General features: G+C 34.2%; 1 protein-coding gene across 1 annotated transcript; it reads left to right on the top strand.

Moving 5' to 3' along the window:
* Positions 1-16,890: 16,890 nt before the first annotated feature.
* Positions 16,891-17,571, top strand: LOC115961441 (uncharacterized mitochondrial protein AtMg00310-like). The gene has a single exon (XM_031080426.1). It carries the CDS (start codon positions 16,891-16,893, stop codon positions 17,569-17,571), a length of 681 nt encoding a protein of 226 aa, XP_030936286.1.
* Positions 17,572-17,776: the final 205 nt, after the last annotated feature.

Raw genomic sequence — 17,776 nt, 5'->3', positions numbered from 1 at the left:
CTAAAGGGATGCCCATAAGGAGCCAAAAATAGTTAAGGGACAAAAGTGGTAAATCCCACAATGGTAGACGGTATAAAAGGGGTAGCCATGAATAGTAAAAAGAAGGAGGGAGGAAGAACGCAAGAGAAAGAAAAAAAAAGAATACACGGAGAGATAAAAGAAAAGAAATAAATATTAGAAAGAAAACAAGAGAGAAAGCAATAGTAGGAATAAAGACATGCATCAATAGACCACATTTTCTCTCTCTCTTGACAGACCCACTCTCTAAAGATTGAGAGTCGAAATTCAAACCATTTAGGCCCTTTCTCCAAAGCATGTAATTCTATGGCAGGAGCCTTTTCTTAAGGTTACCTACGTTGGAGATTGGCTCCCTTCTTAGGTTCGCTTCTGCTGAAAAACTCAGCCTATCATCTCGTAGACAAATTGTTTCATTGGTCATGTTTGTTAGATAATATTCCTACTGTTTGGCTAGAAGTTATTAAGTTATTTTCTTTTTTCTGTTGTAGTGTTATTTCTACTTGCTGTATTATTCTACCATAACTTTGTTAACTTTCTTCATGGTGTTAGTCTTATTTATTACGTTTATTATCATAGTTATACTACTGTACTGTATACTTGCTACAACACTTGTAATAATTATTCTTGTTGTGACCACATCGTTCGTTTAGCCCACAGTACTCATATCAGGACGTGTTTATATTAAGTTAGCTTGACTTGTGCACAAGTTGGCCTGAATCACAATGGCCCCCACAAATTCTAATGAGGATTTTAATTTTTGTGAAATGCGAAAATTTCACTCATATTTTAAATTAAAAGGTTGATTCTCCAGTTCTCACGTGTATTGCTTTACTAAAAGCTGCTAGTATAACATTTAAATTCAGCTTTTGAAAAAAACTACATGAAGATAATATTATAATGCGAAAATTTCACTCATATTTTAAATTAAAAGGTTGATTCTTGGTTTTCACATGTATTGCTTTAATAAAAGCTGCTAGTATAACATTTACATTCAGCTTTAAAAAAAAAAGAGCTACATGAAGATAATATTAAAGATAATGTTTTTATTTTATTTTATATATATAATTTAATTTCAACTTATAAAGCTCTATTATGATGGTTCATTATCATCTAGCGCAAGACATCAATTGGTCTTTAGTGTAAGTTGAGATAGGGGAAGATCCCCTAACTTGAACCCTGTACCCCCTAAACCCCAAGAACTTTGTGCATGAAAAATGCTAATTCAACTACAAGGTCCTTGACAAATACAAATTCTAAGTATATCAAAATAATAATAATGTTTTCTCACAAGGATTATATTCTATGAATTTAAAATTTCAAGAATTAGTAGCTCTTTGAGTTAGACCTCTTTAGTTTTAGATTTCTCTTTAACCGCAGTGAAATTTGGAGTGCGGTTATTAGTTAGAATTTAAGATAAGATTTCAAAACTTGCTAGGAAAGGAGAAAGAAAGAAAGGAGAAATTGATTGAAAGATTACTCTATGAGTGCCTCACAAGGAAGGAGAAATTGATCGAAAACTTATTCTAAGAGTGCCCCACAAGGAAAGGAGAAATGGAATGAAACATTATTCCATGCATGCCCCACAATATCAGGTAATGAAAATATCGTTACCAAAAAATATATATATTTTATAAGTTTAGGTGAGGGGAGGCTACCCCATACCAAGGCTAGGGCAAGTTGCAGACCTCAAAGAGGACTTACTAGCAGTGGGACTCGAACCTGGGCCTTTTGGGTGAAGCATTCGAAACTTATCAACTGAACCAACCCCCGTTAGCACAAAACATGAGAATCGAAGCATTGGATTTCCTTTTTCCCATCTCAGGGAAAGTGCTCTTGAACTAGGACATAGATTCTAGAAATTAAAAAGATATTTATATTGCCTCATGAAATGAGATTCATTTTAGGATGTTATGGTAATGACATTTTTTATGATGCTCTATGTTTATTTCAAATCCTACCTCCCTTTTCCTATCATCTATCTGTCTAAAAAAAAATTCTTCTTTAAATAAAATAAAACTGAATTTCTTTCAAAATTCCTAACTATGTTTTATATATATATATATATATATATATATATTAATTATCAAAATTGTTAAGATTGTGTTTAAACCATTGTGTAAAAAAAAAAAGTGATTGAAACAAATGTAATAATAATAATAATAATAATAATTTTCAAGATTGCATTTACACTAGAAATGTAAGCTAAAACCTATATACCTAAGCAAATAAACTAAAAGACTAAACGGAAAAGGGGAAAAAAAAAAATTTATCCCATTGTAGTCTAGTAACAAAAACAAATGTAAAAACAAATAAATAAATAAAATTATATTGTCCCAATCATGAGCTATATTTTAAATAACAATATACATTGGTGTTTGGATTGATTATGAACATTAATTAGTGATCTTTGCTCTGTTTGGATTGAGGAAAAGTAGAGGGGAAGGAGGGAGAATGATTTAATTTACCTTACTTGGATGTTTTTTAAGGGAGAAGGGAGAGAGATTTGGAGGGGCTTAGAGGGATTCTAAGAACTTCTAACCCCTTATTTTTAATTCCTCCAAATTGAATAGATTTGGAGGGGGAGCTAAGAAAAGTGATTGTAGAGCTAATTAACATTTTGAATTACCTATTTTACCCTTCACCATTTATAGCAATTACAAAAGGAATGGCTAATTATTTTATTCCCCTTCCCCCCTACTTAATTTTAAAAACATCCAAACAAGATAAAGGGTAATCATTCTCCTCTACTCCTCTATACTCTCCTCTCCTTCCAAACCTCCAAATATAGCATTAAGGAGACAATGCACACACCTATGTTTGTATTTTGCACTTGTTTCAAGACTTGTAAGAGATTTTTTTTTTTTTTTTTTTTTGAGGGGTGGGGTGGGTTGGGGGGGTGTGGAGTGGATGTTTAGTATTACTATGGAAGAGATTCAAATTATATTAGGATAGTCATTATATTCTGCATCCAGATGGTGTAGTCCTATACTAAGCAATGACTTTATATTTCTGATACTATTGAATACAAAATATACTAAGACGTTGCCTAAGTAAGAGCATCTCCAATAGACTAGTGAAAGTCATTTTTTGGAGAGCAAACCCAAAAAATCAAGTCCAAAGTCATTCTTCAAGAGAGCTACTGTAGCATCTCTAAACTTTTCCAAAAAAAATTTTAGAGTTGCTACTATAGCTCTCTTGAAGAAGAGAGCACTGTAGCAACTCCAAAACAATTTTCTCACTTAAAATAACCCACACTTGAATAGATCTGAATAAAAAATTTAGCATAGTAAATTAAAACTTCAGCATTTATCTCAACCTCAATGGCTACAAAGACACCAAAACCAACAACAAAAAAAATACAAAACACAATCAAAACAAAATACAAAATGCAATCTAATCACTGAACATAGTCTTTCTCATAAAAGTAATGAAATTAGAACAAATTTAAAAATAAAAAATAAAAAATCTGACCCACAATATATGGAGATAAAGGACAGAGGACGGCGCGAACACTATTTCTCTCTCCCTTGGTGGAGCACAGTGGTGATTTTCCCTCTATGTGATGAGAGATGAATGACATGTTTTAGTGTTTTAGTCCAAATGAAAGAGAGAGACATCTGGTAATAGAGGTAGACCAAGAGGTAGAAAATGAAAAGCAATAAATAAGGATAAAGAGGAGAAGTGGAGATAGAGGTAAAAAATGAAAAGCAAAAATGAAAATAAAGAGGGGAAGTGGGGATACGTGTGTGGAGGAGAAAAAAGAAAAGAAGAAATGTATCGATGGAAAAAAAAAATGAAGAGAGAAGGAAAAATAAGATAAAGAAATAAGAAATTAAAATTGAGAAATGCTACCACAATGTTTTCATAATTCTTTCACAAATAAATCTTAAGTAGTGAGTTGTTATTGGCTATTATTGTTAAGAAAAAAATAATTTTAGTAGTGGGTTCAAATTAGAACCAATAACAACTTATCACAGAGGATTTGTTATGATAATGTTATAAACCCAACACTTCTCATTAAAATTAGATTTCCTAAAAACAATATCACCAAAAAATTTAAATATTAAAGAAAGAATGAATAAATAATATTTAAATAGAATAGAGAAAATATAGAGAGTCGGTTGGAAAATGTATTTGAAAAAGTAGATAGATAAAAGATAAATGTAACTGTTCACTCTCCAAATAGTACAAAAATTTGGAGAGGTTGCTGAAGATAGTCTAAGTGGAAATTGGTGACTTGATTGAATAAAGTGGGGAACATAATCAACCGTGCTTGAGTTTGGTCATGGGTGAAGGGTGTTGAGAAATTTCTTAGAATTTATGTTGGAGGTTGATATTGTTACCAATCTGTTTTGATTTTCTGCTTACTTGAATTTATATTGTTCGAATCATGATCTATGTTTTAATTTAAATTTTGCATTGGTGTTTGGATTGCCCATGGATGTTAATCAGATCTTTAGTGTTGTGCATAGCATAGGGCAGGCAAACTAGTAATCCAAGGCAGAAGTGTCACTGTATTGATCACATGTATTTTATGAGGCTGCTGAGTTTGTTTAAGAAAATTTATGAGACCCAACTTTGGTGGATGAACCAGCAAGTGATCGAACTAGGTTTAACTACTTGGTTTAAGTACTTGTTAGTATTTGAGATGCATTTTGATTTTTCATTGAAGTTTTATCAAGTACATGGTTATAAATTTCTATTTTTTCTTTCATTTCCTCAGTTGCTTTGGTGACCACAGACCAACTCCCCATATGTTTAGAATAACTGCTTGGGAAATACAGGAAACTTGCGTTCTACATCTATGTGCATCTTAGTGAACGTTTGGATAGCAATGAATCTCACGTCTGTGTTTTGTGTTGCGTTTTCTTTTTCTTTTTTTGTCAACTGCAGCAAGGGACAACGGCTACTGTTTATGAACAGTAGCTGCACTTTTCCTACTTTTTGGTCACTTTTATTATAAACAGTAGCCGCACTTTTCCTACTTTTTTGTCACTTTTATCAATCCTGTGGGTCCCATGAACAGTATACGGGATCCACAAATATCACTTTTTAGCAACGTTTTCATTAAAAATAAGTCCAACAGCACTATTCATATATTTAAAAATTATTTTGTTACAGTGTTTTCAGTTTTTAGTTTTTAGTTTCAGCAAAATAAGTTCTATCCAAACATACCCTTAGAGCATTGTTGCAATATGTATGTCATTCCTATATACATTGCATTGAATTTTAGATTCAAGTTTTTATGAGATTATTTCTGGAAGCAGGCACATCTCAAGACACTGACAAAATGCCAACAACATTTCACATGAAGAAGACTCTGAAGCTTAAACAACTAAAGCATAGAGGTAAGATCTTCTGATATAAATGCTGTGTCCTTGCTGCCATGCCTAGTTATTTGACCATTTATTATTTGATATGGACCATTTTTTGGTAAATTCTCAACTCATATCAGATGCATATGTTTCAGGTAAGAACAAAAGAAAATCTTCTATGCCTGCTACTGAAGCTTCTGTGGATGCAATGGTAGAATAAAATGATGAGATAGCACAGCTCAAGTAATTCAATCCTTGTACTATTTTTCAGAGGACACGGTATAGAGATAATTTTTCTTAGATTAAAATGATTCCTTTTCAAACTCAATTTGCTTATAACACGGTAGCGCACTTTTTATTGTCTTCTGTTTATTTGCTCAATAGATTCACAATTTCTGAAGAAAAAGAAAAGTGCAAATTGCAACAGTGTAGCCCACCAAATCTGTTTGCTATGTTGACATAGTTGATTATGAAGCTACGACCTTTTTAATTGCAAGTGCATTGTTATGTAATTTTAGAAGTTGCTTAGCATATTACGAAAAGCATTGTAAACTAGAAGGCTATCTTCGCCATTATTCGGCTTTGTTTAGTGAATGAATAATTTTGACCTTTGGTCAGTGAATGAGTGGTTTGAGACTTGAATCAATTAATAAATTGTCATAGAGGGCAGCAAGGTAAACCCAAATCAATTGATAAACTACCCTCTATGGATATGCATGGTGGCTGCATGTGGTTCTCAAAAACAAAGAAAAGAAGAAAACAAAAATTCATTTTCTTTCACTTTTATGCCATTTTTCACCAACCAAACAAAGACCTCTACCTCTTCTTAAATTATCAAAAGCTCACAATCTAAATTAGAACTATTCTTTTAATCACAAACTAGATTTGAAAGTGATGTCATGGAAACCTAAAGAAACCACACACGATGCTCTCTTTGATGGACAGAAACTAAACTGTTAGTTTCTAGGTAGTAAATCTCGAATCCACGAGAAGTTTCTTAAATCCACAAAAGTGATAAAACTGGAATCCACTGGAGAAGAAAATTGACAAAACGCCTATCTTTTTATTAATAATAATCTATGAAAAACGTTTATAGACTTAGGGGCCTATTTAAGAGTTTTATAAAACTTGACAGAAAAGAAAATATCTTCTAAAATAACTCCTAATTAATACTTAACCATAATAGGAACCAAATTTATTCTAAAAAGCATTAAAAGCACCTAAAAACAAGGAAATAAATAAACCTAAACCTAAAATAACGAATTTTACATAAAAATACCAAAATTAAATAATTACAAAAATTAAAAAGCACATTTTGTCCTACATTAGAAAGAGAGAGTGTGTGAGTGAGTGAGTGAGGAGCATGGATAAGCTCCATGGTTAGCAAGCAAGTCATGGTGCTGGGTTGAAGTCGATGAGCTGTTTTGTTTGGAGTTGTTGATAGGTTGCTTGGTCGATATTAGTGATGGTTTATATGGGATTTGGGTTGGCCTCGTTGGGTTGTTTGGATCAAAATCACCATAGACCAATAAACTTAGCTAAAGCTACTCAAGTTACAATTGAATTACATCTTCTTTTTATATCTTCCATGCTATAAAGCTATTTTTAAACAACACGGTTTATTTATAGTTTTATTATTATAAATTTTCATAGTGTCTCTTCTTGCTTAACTGCTAGTTTATTTCCTTCTCCAAAAAAAAAAAAAAAAAAAAACACCTACTAGTTAATTTCATGTTATCATGCAAGGTTGCTACTATGGTTCAACCAAACATCAACTAATATTTTTCAGGATAAAGTTTAATTAAAAAAATTGGTTGTAATTTTAAACTACAACCTTACTCAATATATTTTTATTGGATATGAATTTTGACAAATTCACCATTAGATTACAACTTCTTTTTATATTCTTCATACTTGCAAAATTTCTAAAAAATTAAAGATTAATAGTTATGTCATCAATAAATTCTTTAAATTTTAAGTTTTATAATCTAAAATTATGCATAAAATATAAGCTTATAATCATATAATAAATAATATTCAATTGATATAAAATTTGATATATATATTAAGAGTGTAAAGACCATGCAAGTCAACGATTAAATTTTCAATGTATGTAGTAATGTTTATTTTATTGAATACGTAGATAAACTGTCCTATTTTTCATATTTTTCATGTTGAAGGGCACATGAAAACCAAATTTATTTTGCTTCTTTTTTTTTTTTTTTTAAGTAAACCATGACAATAGCATATATTAAGAGTACACTAGTGTTACAAAATATAGCCTCTTTATCAGCAGCCAAGACCAAGAGGACAAAAGAAGAAGGAAAAAAAAAATATATATATATATATATATATATATATATCTATATGACTTTATAATACCATAATAGTATGATGTGGGACAATAATAGTTTATCGTCTCGGTATTGCTGAACTGACCCAAAGAGTCAAAAGCTCCCACATTCTGGCAGCCAGTCGAGCATCTCTTTGCAAAAGAATTGAGTATCTTCCATTGGATTTTTAGGGAGACCGTCAAATTATAATCACTACTATCAATAACCACGAGGTTTCACTAACTATATTTGGTTATATCATTGAGCAGATTCGGTACTTAAAAGCGTCTCTAGACTCCATGGCTCTAGTTTTAACCATGTAAGAAGGGAGGGTAACAGACTTGCCCAATCCCTTGTTAGAACAGCGCTATGGCTGATTTGGATGATGTATTTCAAAACGATTTAATTCATTAGTAAAGCTTTCTTTCCATTTCTAAGAAAAAAGAAAGCCTCTACAGAGGGGACTTGTGTTTCGGAAATAAAAAGATGAATAAAGCAAAATGTATCGCATCTAAAGTAGTTTGTGGTAAAAGAAACGGACACAAGGAAGGAAGGAAGGAAGGAATCAAAGCTGACTATGGTGGGAGGGAAGCGAACCCTCCAGTTAGCACTTTACTCCATTCTTCTTTTTAATATATTATATTTAAACAGGATAATTAAACGCACCGCACACCCTTAGCGCTATATATATATATATATATTTAATCACCTTCATATATATGTATATATGCGAGAGAGGAGAGGAGGAAAAGAGAGAGACACGCGGTATATTACGATGGATATGGATGATTTTGAACAGGATGTGTTTCTTCCTATAAGACGCGCTATATTTTCCAGAAGAGCACCAGATTCGTTTGCGTTTCGCCCTATAATGTCTCAGTTTTCGGTAGAGGAGAAGGAAGAGCAAGAGTCTCCATTTCTTCCATTTGATGATTCTATAAAAACATACCCTAAACCTAGAGAGAATGCTGAAAAGTGGAAGTTTAGCTCTATAATGTGTCAGTTTTCGGAAGAGGAGAAGGAAGAGGAGGAGGAGGAAGAGCAAGAGTCTCCATTTCTTCCATTTGATGATTCTATAAAAACATACCCTATACCTAGAGAGAATGCTGAAGAGTGGATTAAATATTTTGATCATCCTCATCACCAGTTATTCGCTGGGTAAGACGAATAATAGCGAGATCGATTGCCCAGCATGCGGAAAAAAGTTGGACTCAAGTAGTCACTACATTTGCAGTGATGGATGTACATACGGCGTGCACAAATCATGTGCGGAGCTTCCGCAAGAGGTGCAGAGCCCCTTTCACCCTCAACACACACTTACCCTGAAGCGACCTCGCTATAGCAGACAGTTCGTCTGCAAGGGTTGTAATTTGCTATCCAATGGCTTCTGCTACCACTGCAATGATTGCGATTTCCAGCTTGATCGTGAATGCGCTTTCGTAACAAAACAAATGCAAAGGCGAAAACATCCTCACCACAAACATCAATTCCAACTCTTTGAGAAGGTGCCCAACAAGCGTTATAACTTATAACTGCGCCGTATGTCTAAAATACTGCTCAGATCCTCTTCCAACCTATGGTTGCTCGCAATGTCTCTTATTTCTCCATGGATCATGTTTTGATGAGAGGAAGTTTCCACCCGAGATCCAACACTACTATCATCCCCATCCTCTCACCTTGTCTATCAAATCACATCGAAAATTGATTCTATCATCTCAAACAGCTACAACATCACATCCAAAATTGCCTTCAAGAACTACAACATCACCTCCAAAATTGACCCTCCCTACAACATCATCACCTTCAAGAACTACAACATCACCTCCAAAATCCACTACACCATCACCTCCAAAATCCACTACACCATCACCTCAAACTTTTACTTGCAAAGCTTGTCACAAATCGGCTGGGGAAATTCATTGGTGTTATAGCTGTAAACAATGCCAAGATTTTGGGATGGATATTGCTCGCACCACTCTATTGGTATTGCCCACAAGTTCCACTATCAAATCTGAAACTGAAAGCCAAATTCAGCATTTCCTCCACGGACATCCTTTGTCACTCCATTACAAGGACATCAACGATCAACAAGTTGCATCGTGCCGAGTATGTATGAAAAGCTGTACAGGTCCTACCTATGTTTGTGGCAGACGTTCTTCTGACTACTGTGAAAACATCCACTTTCACAAATCATGCCTTGAGTTTCAGCAACAGATCTGCCATCCCTTCCATCCATACCATCTTCTCACCCTGCTGGATCAGAGCAATTCTTATAGAAGATGCAATGCCTGTCGCAGTTCTCCTGATCCTAATTCCCAATTCTTCAACTACATTTGTGAGAGTCACAATTGCAATTTTCTCTTGCACGCTGAATGCAGCACTGTGATGACGCCTGCCATAACATACCCAGGGCACGATCACCTTCTAAGATTCCGGGACCGGGACAACAATGTAGAGAATATTAAACTTATGTGCAGCGCTTGCAAATCCAATATTTGTGAATCATATGCCTTCACTTGTCTCTATTGTGATCTCAATCTCCATCTCACCTGTGGTCCCTTACCATATCTCATTAAACACGAAGATCATAATACACATCCCCTCTTCCTTGCAAATTCACCGGTCCAAGAGGAAGTGGAAGATGAGACAGAAGAATTCTATTGTCATGCTTGTGAGGAAGAAAGAGATCCACAATTACCCGTCTATTACTGTGCAAAATGCTATTTTGTTGTTGAAATCAAATGCGTCTTCTCTCAGGTAGCCTGATATACAATCTTTAGACCTTTTTATTCCAGAATTGAAATCACTGTGAGTTATTTCCGAATCATATCACTTATGCTCTTTTTATGACTAGGACAAAAAAGGAAGTCATCTCAGGGAAAGAATTCTAGGTTGCATGTTTTGTAACCATATCAATGATAACGATTGCATAGCATTGACGCTTGTTAATGTCAAAGTACTTTTCAAAACAAATCTTTTAATCATTTTCCAACATGACAACATTAGAGCGGATGTGTAGATGGTTTATTAAATGTAGGTTCAAGCGTAAAAGAGATTTATCTGCAAGCCCTTGCTTTAAAAACTTTATTCAATTATCCAATTACTATAGTAAAAAACTCATTGCTACTAAAGATAATAATAAAAAATAAAAAAGTAAAAACTTCATTGTTATTATTTTACTAGTTGCAAACATGTACGATGCACAAGAATATAAAATTATTTGTAATTTGGTATAACGTGTAATTTGTTTTCTGAAATTTGTTGTATATTATACATTTGGAATTTAGAAGAAGTACACTTAGCCAAATAGTGAACTATGTTCTCTTAGATTTTCTTCCATACAACTAAGCTTTCTTAAGTTTCAAATTTATTATTTTTGGCCATTTCAAATTTCTCATGTCACAAAGATCATCATCTCCATGTTCAAGCTTAATTATATTTAGCAAAAAAAAGTTACGGTCATATTATAATATTATCTTAATAAAAATTAAAATGAAATTAAAGGATAAAAATTTGGTAATAATCAATTAGTCAAACTATTGGTAGAAACATTCAAATACTAAGCCAAGTAGATTGCATTTTGAATCTTTTAAAATAAATTCAAATTCTCACTTCTAAAACAATTAAATATTAAACTAAATCAAAATTAAACCAAAAACTAAACCCGTAAACCCAAAGTAGAGTTTCCAAAAACACAAAAACTCATCAACCCAAAGTAGAGATGCAATAAAAAATAAAAATTAAAAAATCCACCAAAAAAAATGAAGAAAAAAAAAAGAGATAGAGAAAGGGTAATCACATTTTTTGTGTGTATAAAATAAATTGAATGGGAGAGAGGTGCATAAGAGTAAGTAATACCAAATTCATAGAAAATTTGGAGAATATAAGAGTAAAAAAAGAGAGAGGAAGGATTGGAGGAAAAATAATGATAAGGCAGGAATCATTTGATTGGCATGAAATTTTGAATGGGTACACTTGACTGTATAAATCTTTTAAAAAATAAACCTTTCAACAAAGATATATATTGAATTTCTTCGTCTTGTGATTTATATTTTTAAAACGGGCTATGATGTCAATATGTGGGCTGTGATGTTATATTGTTATTTCCATCCAAATTGTTATTGTTGTGAATTGGTTGGTTTGGACTCCTGCTAAATCTTATTAATTGAAAATGAGAATAGAGCAAAAGACAGAGTTGTAGAGAAGAGAGAAGGAAACATGTTGCAAAGATTTTTTTTTCCGTCTTTCTCTCAACATCTAAGAGTGTTGTAGGGGAGACCTGAACTCCTAGGGAGAAAATAGAGAAGGGAAATGTTAAAACCACAAACTATTTTACAAACTATTAATATGGTGAGTGGTTATTGATAAATAAAAAAGTAATGTTAGCAGTGAGCCCAAATGAAAACCAGTAAGAATTTGCCACATTAACAGATTATAAAAATATTGTAAAATAGTTTGAGAGAGAGAGAGAGAGAGAGAGTTTTGGGAATAGAAAAAGGATTTGGCTTTATTTATGACAAATATAAAGTGATTTTACACTATTAGATCTAATAGTAATGGACCGTTGAAAAAAGGTGCAACTCTTACAAAGTTACACAAAGTGTAACTTAAACCCACACACACGCACACACACATTGTGGGTGGATCAAGTTCGGCCCAAGTTGAGCCCAAGCCAAGGCCCAATAATTCATAGTCCAATCCAAAGTTAGGCCCAAGCTGAAGACCATTGTCTCATAGTTCAGCCTAGATGTGATAAGTACTGGGCGAGGACACACATAAGTACCTCACCCTACAACCTGAGGAAGAAAAGTGGTGCCTTGAGAAAGTCCACCAATCGAGCACGAAATTCAGCGTCAGGTTCAAATTACTAGGGGATCATTCCAACAACAAAGCAATGAGTCCCACTCTCTAACACAAGATTGGATGTGATTGAATAGTAGCCTAGACCTAGGAGGCCACCTAGACACCATGAGTGGAAGGGCCCACATATCAATGGAAAATTCCTCCATCATTATAGGTCCACTACCAAGAGGGTATAAAAAGAGGAAAGGGATCAGATTTATGGGTTGGAACATTTCAGGAGGGGAGAGAAAACACAAGAGAAAGAGAGGACTGATCAATCACCATTTGGGAAAGGTGATCCAGCTTGGGACGCCCTGGAGACACCTCAACTGTCTGAGATCATCCTCGGGCAACAATATTTTTAAATAATAAACCGCCTTATAACGAATTATCAACGCCATCCATAATAATAATAATAATAATAATAACAACTTTCTCTTGGGATCTCCCATTGTGAACTATACCCAACACAATATACAAATTAATGGGGGGTCCAGGCCCACTAATCCTTATCTTGTTGTGGGCCACACACACACATAGAGAGAGAAAGGTGTGTGTGCACACGCACAAGTACCGCGTGCATGAATTTTAAAAACTTGAACTCATAACCTTAATTTCATGTTAAATGATTTAACCATAACTTATTTTTTTTCCTTCTCCGATGACTTTGTCATCTCCGCACATCTTTATCTGCCTCTTATCTCTTATCTGATGGGCAGAAGTGTCATAGAAGCTAGTTCTTATCTTAAAACATTAATTGCAAAGTTTAATCCAATTATGAAGTTCTATTAAATGTTTAATATGAACAGAATTTATTATAGAAATCTCATCCCGTGCGTAGCGTAGACTTTACAAAATATATGACATGGTGTAGAAAGTGTCATAAGGCAAAACTTTATAAACATGCCAATTATCCAAGGGGTTAGAGCCTCAATAATTAGATCACCTTATTAATTTTTTTTTTTTTTTTTAAAAGCATCATACAATTTGTTGAAAAATACTGGGCAACCAAAGTTGTTATTGAATATAAACATGGCATTTTTTTAATGGTTTTTTCATTCTTTTCTACTTTTCTTTTTTTTTTTTTTTTTTTTTTTTTTTTTTTTTTGGTGGTGTTTCAATAGTATTGCACCATGATGGCTTCCTTTGTCTTAACATTTTACTTTTGATTCGTACTCTTGACTTACTCTCTGGTTGGTTTCTAGATGATAACATCGCTAAAGGGAGAGTATGGAGACGTAGAATTGAGGAGTACTCTTGGACATTCTGGTAAGTTGATTTGCAAAAATAAGGCAAAGGAGATGGTGCAAAAGAAAGAACAGGTCAAGACAAATTTGACCTTGTATGACAATTTGAAATCTTGGAGTAGAGATGAGATTGAGCAATTGAATAGTGTTTTGAGGGTTGTAGAAACGAAAAAAGTTATTGCTAAAGAGGATGACCATGATGAAGATAGTGAATTCGAAGCTTTCCTTCATTATGATAAGAATTACACACAATTCACGAAGGTTATTGATTGTGTTGTAAAGATTCCTGCACCATTTACGAGTGTAGAGAATGTTGCTGAGATTGACTCAGAGTGGGCTCCTAAAGAAGAGGTAGCTAGGGTTGGGGATTACATAATTATCCGAAGGTTGGCTCCCATCCTTGAGCACTTGCTTTCCAAACACGGGGATATTAGTGCCATGTCCATGTTAAGGCCAAAGGTAAAAATGTATTTATTTAACATGTTATGTGAGAGTATATATAGCATGATAAACACCAAGATTGAGGATGTCACAGAGGATTTGCTTCTCAATTGGTGGACAAGGTTGAGGATATTACAATTAGCAAAATTCAAAATTCAATTTGCTTTTGACCATTTAAAAAGAGTTGTGCAGGCTTACCTTGGTCTTCATGTTGACAAAGAAGAAGACGATGCTCTTGATAAAATCGATAGAGATATCTTGGCACTTCAAGAAAAACGCAAGAGCATTATTGCAGCAAAATCAGCAAGATCCAGCTTAACTAAGGAACGCTTGAGAGAGGCTTCAATATTGAAGAATTGGAAAGCAGGAACCTTATTCTTATATAATAAGTGAGGTTTTGACTTGAAAGGGAGATCCGAAGTAGTAGATTGTGTCATCCTTTGGAGTGAGGGAAAAGTAGATATTGTCATATTGGACGCTACCAAACTTCATTATATAATATTAATAAATGATTGGCATGCTTGTATGTTTTTTCTCTTGTATTAGGCTGCCTAATTTATGTGTTATGATTTTTAGTGGTACTTATTATTGTACTAGTATGTTTGACCATTTGAATTTGTAACGAGCTTTCGAATAAGAAAGTCATTATTATGCATTTGTTACCTCAATCTTATCTACAAATTTCCATGAACAAGACAACTAGTTACACCTCAGTCGTGTTATCTATCCCATGAACATTTCTTGGTAGAGGAAACATTATTGTTATAATATATTAAACCATTGTTAGGGGGTATGATTTTCTTTGGTCAATCTATTCTTAGAATATTGTAGCCATATATCATATATGTTGGCAAAATGGTAGAAGCAAGTTATTCACAAACTTTACATAAATTGTAAACCGTCGCTTTAGTTTATAAATCAGGTCCTCCTCCAAAATAAAAAATAAAAAGTTTATAAATCAGTTTTCAATTTTAACGAAATTATATAGTACTAACTCACCAAAAAAAAGATTATTAAAAAAAAAAAAAAGGAGAAGAAGAAATTTTATAGCTCACATAACATTACTCTTTATTGTATAGCTGTGTTATAGACAAAAAAAGGTTTTCAATTTTCCATGGTCCTAAAGAATAAAACCACAAAATATATATTTTCAGGCATCATAGATTAAAACTATCTCAAAAAAAAAAAAAAAATTAAACATACATCTAATTAATAATTGACTATCTTTTCCTCTAGTAAGATTCAATAAGATTAAGAGACCAAAATCTTCTCAAAATTTAATGAAATCATTCTCACCCAATTAATAACTATAGGGATGCATCAAGATTGACTTCAGGATTTACCATTTTAATCATAGTTTTACAAGTTGCCATTTTATAATTTTCTTTTTCCATTTTGGCCAAAAACTCTCTCAAGGTTCATTTCTCTTTCATGTTTTTCTTTTTGAATTAATGTTCCTTGCAAGAACGCAGGCCATGTTTTACAATATAAGATTTTCTCATAGGGAATTTGGTGAGGTTCATGAATTATAATACATCTTGATTGCTTATGCACACCTTTTGCTTGTGCCTAACGGCTAGTGAGGAAATGCTCTGCGAAAGACCTATTTATCAAATGTGCAGGAGAATACATGCTAGCACAATGAAAACCTCACAACTTGGGCTAGATGTGGGACGTCCTAGTCGGGCCACCCAACACCACCAAGAGAAGGGGGAGGGGTGGAAGAAGAGGAAAAAAGAAATGTATATGCAAATCCATAACATTTGAAAGACCAAATTAAAGAGCAAATGTATATGCAAATCCATAACATTTGCAAATCTTTTTCATCCAATTGGACTGTGTAACGTGTGCTACAAAGTGATATCCAAGATTTTAGTGAATAGACTAAGACCTCTTCTAAATAAAATGGTGGATCCGGCTCAAGTGGCTTTCTTGCCTAATAGATGGATTAATGAAAATGTGGTCTTGGCCCAAGAAATTGTTCACAGCTTCAAATATACAGGGAAGAAGAAGGGTTTCCTTGGAATCAAGCTTGATTTCCAAAAAGTTTACGATAAAATGGAATGGAATTTTTTGATGGTAGTCTTAAAAGCTTTTGGTTTCGGCTACAGCTTTGTTAATCTCATCCACCAGTGCCTCTCCTCAGTTGAGTTCACTTTGCTGTTGAATGGTGGCCTTGGTCCAAGTTTCTCCCCCTCAAGAGGGCTTAGGCAGGGGGACCCACTGTCCCCATACTTATTTATTTTGGGCAATGAGGTTCTCATGAGGTTGATAAATAGGGAAATGTCTCAAAAGAACTTAACTGGGTTTAAAGTTTCTAATACCGCACCACCCATCTCTAAGCTCTGCTATGCGGATAACATTCTTTTGTTTTGCAAAGCTAAGTCCTCTGAACTAGCCATTCTTAGAAGTTGTTTGGAGAAATTCTGTTCTTGGTCGGGTCAATCTATCAGTGTGGAAAAATCTGGCTGCTTCCCTTCCAAAGGTGTGAGCCCTCAGTTTATGAATCAAGTTAAATGTTGTTGGGGTCTCAATATATTGCCTCAAAGTACAACATATCTGGGTGTTCCTCTCTTTCTATCAAAGAGCAAATCTTAGGATTTCGGTTATGTTAAAGAAAGATTGGACAATAAGCTCAAGGGATGGAAAAATAAAAATCTATCTTGGTCTGGTAGGGCAACTCTGATTAGATCGATGGCCCAAGCCATCCCGATGTATTCTATGTCAGCTACTCTTCTTCCTAAAGGTCTTAGTGATCAATTAGATGCATCTATGCGCAAATTTTGGTGGAGCCCTAAATCAAAGGCGGGTTCGTATTGGTCTCCGATGTCTTGGTCTTCTCTTTGTTTGCCACAAAAGGAGGATGGCTTGGGTTTCAGAAAATTCTGGGATTTCAACCAAGCTCTCCTCTCCAAACTTGGCTGGTGGATTCTATCCAGAAAGAATTGTCTTTGTATTAAGGTTTTGAGGGCGAAATACAAGATTCGGGATAATTGGCTGGCTCATCATTCTCCTAGCAATGCGTCCCCCTTTTGGAAAAGCATGATGGGCACAAAACACCTTATTGCAAAGGCAACTTGCCTTTTAGTAGGTAATGGGAATTCCATTAGAACATGGATAGACCCGTGGATTCCTAATCTCCCTAGTTTCATCCCTACCCCAAAAGTTGATGCTAATCTGGATATTGCTTTGGTAGTTTCTCAGCTCCTTATTCCAAACCGAAGTAGTTGGGATATTCCAAAGCTGAGTTTGCTATTTGAGGAGCATGTTGTTGAGCTTATCCAAAAATTTTCCATTCCTAGTTGCCCTATGGATGATAGTTGGTCTTGGACTGCAACAAACTCCGGGTTTTTTTCTGTCAACTCCGCTTATTAGCTGTGTAGGGATGGCTCTCCTCCCTCGAATTCCGACTTTATGAGAGGCCAGATTTGGAGATCCAAAATTCATGAGCACTTTAAGTTGCGTCTATGGAGAATAACTGCAAATGTTTTGCCTACCAAGGAGGTAATAAGCATGTTTAATGAAAATATAGATGGGAGCTTCCCTTCATCTGTTCACAATATGCCCGTTTGCAAAATCC

Source organism: Quercus lobata, chromosome 9, assembly GCF_001633185.2.
Source record: "Quercus lobata isolate SW786 chromosome 9, ValleyOak3.0 Primary Assembly, whole genome shotgun sequence".
In the NCBI taxonomy this organism is placed as follows: Eukaryota; Viridiplantae; Streptophyta; class Magnoliopsida; order Fagales; family Fagaceae; genus Quercus; species Quercus lobata.
Note: the sequence above shows the minus strand (reverse complement) of the source record. Positions and strands in the feature narration are given on the sequence as shown.